The sequence below is a fragment of the Hoplias malabaricus genome, unplaced genomic scaffold, assembly GCF_029633855.1.
Source record: "Hoplias malabaricus isolate fHopMal1 unplaced genomic scaffold, fHopMal1.hap1 scaffold_70, whole genome shotgun sequence".
Lineage (NCBI taxonomy): Eukaryota > Metazoa > Chordata > Actinopteri > Characiformes > Erythrinidae > Hoplias > Hoplias malabaricus.
In genome coordinates this window covers 127,508-132,972 of record NW_027100952.1, presented here as the reverse complement: position 1 = coordinate 132,972, position 5,465 = coordinate 127,508, and the positions used below count along the sequence as shown (strand labels likewise).

Sequence of the window (5,465 nt, the reverse complement as noted above, 5' to 3'; positions counted from 1 at the left end):
ACACACTCTATCAGATTACACAGGAGAGTAAAGGCCAACGTAGGCTTCTGCATCAGTAAGTAACCTGCCTCCCACACCCCAGGGTGACACACACCTCCTCTCCTCACTGTGACTGCTCCACGCTCGGAGGAACGTGGGGGAGAAGACGAGGAGAGATTATAAACTCCAACACTTCTCACAGCAGCTCAATCACCGCCAGAGGTTTCCTCACACGTCGGTTTGGACGTCACAGAGTGTGTGTGAGGAGGAGGGGGTTAGTCTGTTCCCTGATATCACAGGTAAAGTACACTGTGTCCCAAACAGCGCCCTCCTCCCTACATAGTGCACTTCACAGACTAGAACACTGAATAGAGACCGTTAGTGTATGACCCACACTGTGCACTACGTGGGGTGGAGGAAGATATTTCAGATTTGTGATGCACACTCACAAACGCACAATTATGAACACTCACAGGGACTTGTGGACGGACAGAGGGACGACAGGACAGGACAGGGACGTGCTTAATTAAGTGTGTGTGTGTGTGTGTGTGTGTTAGTCACCTGATCTTTGATGCTGTCCCCTGTGAACATGTATTTCATGTGGTAGAGAAAGTCGCAGATGGGGTCCATGAAGGCCAGGTGTTTACTTTGGAGGTCTACAGCCTGCAGCATCTCATAGAACGCCACTCCAATCTAAGAGAGAGAGGGGGAGAGAGAGAGAGAGAGAGAGAGAGAGAGAGAGAGGGGAGAGAGAGAGGGGAGAGCGAGTGAGAGGGGGGAGAGAGAGAGGGGAGAGCGAGTGAGAGAGAGAGAAGGGGAGAGCGAGTGAGAGAGAGAGAGAAGGGGAGAGCAAGTGAGAGAGAGAGACAAGGGGAGAGAGAGAGATTGAGAGAGAAACAGAGAGAGAGGGAGAGAGACAGAGAGGGAGAGAGAGAGAGAAAAAGGGGAAGAGAGGGAGAGAGAGAGAGACAGAGAGGGGGGAGAGAGAGAGAGAAAAAGGGGGAGAGAGGGAGAGAGAGAAAGAGTGGGGGATGGGTGATTAGATGAAAGTGGAGGTGACACTGATTCTGTGGCTTGCTGAATGTAAAGGACACTTTCTGTGTGTGTGTGTGTGTGTGTGTGTGTGTGTGTGTGTACTAGGAATATATTACCTGTGGTGAAAACCTGCTTACACACTCACATTGTGGGGACCTGTGATCCTGGTTGCCACAAGAAAGGCAAGTCCCCACAATGTGAGTGTGTAAGTAGGCTGTGTGTCCCCAGGTTATATTTTAAAGAGAAGACATGTTCAGGGTCAAGTTTACGCTTGTGTTACGCAAGAAAAAATAACAACAAGACTCCACAAAATGAATGGAAGTCTATGTAAAGTCACCACCATTCACGAATACAAGACTGTGTGTGTGTGTGTTTGAATAGAGGAATTTCCATACAGCTGTGTTCTGGCTGCAGGGGAACACAGTTCCAGCGTTCAGGCCTGAGCTCGGCGGCGCTACACCGCAATCCCAGCAGAAACAGAGAGCCAGGACGTGTCGGAGTAATGTAATTATCGGAACAAAACCACGGGCTGAATGGAATAAACCAGTCTGCAGTGGCCCGGTGCGCTGCCAGAGAATAAAAAGCCAGGAGCGGCGGAGGTGTCGGGGCAATTATATCCCAAACAGAGAGAGTGTGATGGAGGTGGATGACGTGTGACAGCTTCTCAGTAACTGGCTGTGAGTGAAAGAGCTTCCTCACGGCGCAGAGTAAATCCCGTAATCATTCAGCTGCCTGCAAACCGAGCCCTGTCCAAAACTCAGATTATCTCTTTAACCGAGAAAATCCCGCTCCGCACGACTTCCAGGTTTCCTCCGACTGGAAATGCCACAGATCCAAACTGTGACCGTTTCAGAGACTTAACGAAAGCCCCACAGCAGTGTTCTCCCCCTGTGTAAACAGCCCCTGTTCAGAACGCCCGCTTTCAGCACCTGTTCCTTTAAATGATAACGAGCTGCTCGCTGTTCACCCCCGACCCCGAGCGCACAGCAGTGAGGAGCGAGGAGCAGAAGCTCTGGTTTTTAGCCGTTTTCACTCTGTTCTCTTTCTTCTCCGTTTTTACTCAGTGCTCTTATTTCTCCGTTTTCACTCAGTGCTCTTATTTCTCCGTTTTCACTCAGTGCTCTTATTTCTCCGTTTTTACTCAGTGCCCTTATTTCTCCGTTTTCACTCTGTTCTCTTTCTTCTCCGTTTTTACTCAGTGCTCTTATTTCTCTGTTTTTACTCAGTGCTCTTATTTCTCCGTTTTCACTCTGTTCTCTTTCTTCTCCGTTTTTACTCTGTTCTCTTATTTCTCCGTTTTTACTCTGTTCTCTTATTTCTCCGTTTTTACTCAGTTCTCTTATTTCTCCGTTTTTACTCAGTGCTCTTATTTCTCCGTTTTTACTCAGTGCTCTTATTTCTCCGTTTTTACTCTGTTCTCTTATTTCTCCGTTTTTACTCAGTGCTCTTATTTCTCCGTTTTTAATCAGTGCTCCTATTTCTCCGTTTTTACTCAGTGCTCTTATTTCTCCGTTTTTACTCAGTGCTCTTATTTCTCTGTTTTCACTCTGTTCTCTTTCTTCTCCGTTTTCACTCAGTGCTCTTTCTTCTCCGTTTTCACTCAGTGCTTTTATTTCTCCGTTTTTACTCAGTGCTCTTATTTCTCCGTTTTCACTCTGTTCTCTTCTCCGTTTTTACTCAGTGCTCTTATTTCTCCGTTTTCACTCTGTTCTCTCCCCCCCCCTCCCCCCCCCCCCCCCCCCCCCTCCCCCCCCCCCTCCCCCCCCCCCCCCTCCCCCTTTTTACTCAGTGCTCTTATTTCTCCGCGCTCGTTTGCTGAGTTTAACCTCGTCTCTGCGCTCTCACATAAACACGGGTCCAGCGCTGTGATTGGACAGACTCAGACGAGGGGGCGGGGCCATTCTAGTCTCCAAGGTTTTTCATAATACCCCCTTTAAATGAGAGAAATTCATGAAAAAGTGTAGTTTACAGACTTCGTTATGATCCCTTTGTGGGAATGTGTGTGTGTGTGTGTGTGTGTGTGTGTGTGTACCTCCAGCATGCAGCGTGTTCTCTCCTGTTGAAACCGCTGTAAGAAAGGTCCCACCAGGTGGTAGATGTAGAGAAGCTGGAACTCAGTCTTCACCAGAGGCTTCAGAACCTCAGACAGGAACCTGAGAAGTGATAAACAATTTACCAGTGGTGTAAAAATGCACTGACATTTCAGGCTCAAAACACTCAACACATAGCCTTCTGAGTGACGTCTTCTTCATGCTCTTTTCAAGCTGTCAGGTTTGGAGAAAGGATTAGAGCTCAGCAGACAACTATAAAAGTATAAACACAAACACAGTGCCTCCTCCAGGGCTTTCAGGTGGATTTAGGTGATTTTATGAACACACCCCTATATCCTCACTGTGTTTTCTGCGTGTGGTAAAACAGCTGATCTCAGTCCCCTGGGTTCTGAGCACTGCGTTGGCCATGAGTCTGAACCATTTCTACACAAACCGCAGAAGCCCCGGGTCAGAGACCTTTCAGACTTCACGGAAACATGACAGGACAGATTACATATATACTGTAGAGAGAGAGAGGGAGAGAGAGAGAGAGAGAGAGAGAGAGCTACATTGCTACTGTCAGCTTTGGATTGCATCAGTTGTATGAGGTTATAGGAAACAACTTTAGAACACATTCTTTAATGTCAGTTCTCTAGTGCTCACTCTCTCTCTCTCTCTCTCTCTCTCCCTCTCCCCTCACTCACTCTCTCTCTCCCTCCTCTCTCTTTCCCCTCATTCTCATTCTCACTCTCTCTCTCACCTCATTCTCGCTCTCCCTCTCTCTCCCCTCATTCTCGCTCTCCCTCTCTCTCCCCTCATTCTCACTCTCTCTCCCTTCATTCTCGCTCTACCTCTCTCTCCCCTCATTCTCACTCTCTCTCCCCTCATTCTCACTCTCTCTCTCTCTCTCCCCTCATTCTCACTCTCTCTCTCTCTCTCCCCTCATTCTCGCTCTCTCTCTCTCCCCTCATTCTCGCTCTCTCTCCTCATTCTCGCTCTCTCCCCTCATTCTCGCTCTCTCTCTCTCCCCTCATTCTCACTCTCTCTCTCACCTCATTCTCGCTCTCCCTCTCTCACCTCATTCTCGCTCTCCCTCTCTCTCCCCTCATTCTCGCTCTCCCTCTCTCTCCCCTCATTCTTGCTCTACCTCTCTCTCCCCTCATTCTCACTCTCTCTCCCTTCATTCTCGCTCTCTCTCTCTCTCTCCCCTCATTCTCACTCTCTCCCCTCATTCTCGCTCTCTCTCTCTCCCCTCATTCTCACTCTCTCTCACCTCATTCTCGCTCTCCCTCTCTCTCCCCTCATTCTCGCTCTCCCTCTCTCTCCCCTCATTCTTGCTCTACCTCTCTCTCCCCTCATTCTCACTCTCTCTCCCTTCATTCTCGCTCTCTCTCTCTCTCTCCCCTCATTCTCGCTCTCTCTCTCTCTCTCCCCTCATTCTCGCTCTCTCTCTCTCTCTCCCCTCATTCTCGCTCTCTCTCCCTCTCCCCTCATTCTCGCTCTCTCTCCTCATTCTCGCTCTCTCTCTCTCCCCTCATTCTCACTCTCTCTCTCACCTCATTCTCGCTCTCCCTCTCTCTCCCCTCATTCTCGCTCTCCCTCTCTCTCCCCTCATTCTTGCTCTACCTCTCTCTCCCCTCATTCTCACTCTCTCTCCCCTCATTCTCACTCTCTCTCCCCTCATTCTCACTCTCTCTCTCTCTCCTCTCATTCTCACTCTCTCCCCTCATTCTCGCTCTCTCTCTCTCCCCTCATTCTCACTCTCTCTCTCACCTCATTCTCGCTCTCCCTCTCTCTCCCCTCATTCTCGCTCTCCCTCTCTCTCCCCTCATTCTTGCTCTACCTCTCTCTCCCCTCATTCTCACTCTCTCTCCCCTCATTCTCACTCTCTCTCCCCTCATTCTCACTCTCTCTCTCTCTCCCCTCATTCTCACTCTCTCCCCTCATTCTCGCTCTCTCTCTCTCTTCCCTCATTCTCTCTCTCTCTCTCTGAGTGTGTGAGACAGAAATGTCATCATACACAGCAAAGACACTCCAATGCTTGAGTAACAGCCTGAGTTAAATGTCTCTTCTTGAAACATTCGAGAATCTCACGCACACACACACACACACACACACACACACACACACACACACACACACACACACACACACACCCCTTTTCATACGTTACATGAGGTCATACATAAGAATAATGTGCGTGCATGTGTGTGTTTTATAAATATTTTATAAATAGTTTACAGCACGTATATGGAATAATAACTTTAATAAAAGATAAAGAGAGTTCTACTGTTTCATTCCACACAGTTTCTCTAGTTCTCCTCTCACACACACACACACACACACTCCTGCTGACAGCAGAGGCCCAGCGATGTGGAATATGTCACTGTTGGACAGCTGTGGCAGGCGCATCAAAACAAA

At 48.8% G+C, this 5,465-nt stretch overlaps 1 protein-coding gene across 1 annotated transcript in view; it reads right to left on the bottom strand.

Annotated features, from left to right (window-relative positions):
* med23 (mediator complex subunit 23) overlaps nucleotides 1–5,465 on the bottom strand; it is a 49,474-nt gene that overhangs the window by 2,094 nt on the left and 41,915 nt on the right. Inside the window, exons 28-29 of the mRNA XM_066658889.1 lie at nucleotides 3,047–3,167; nucleotides 541–672 (exon numbers count right to left, since the gene is read on the bottom strand). Coding sequence (XP_066514986.1) covers nucleotides 541–672; nucleotides 3,047–3,167 — 253 coding nt within the window. The remainder of the gene's footprint in view (nucleotides 1–540; nucleotides 673–3,046; nucleotides 3,168–5,465) is intronic.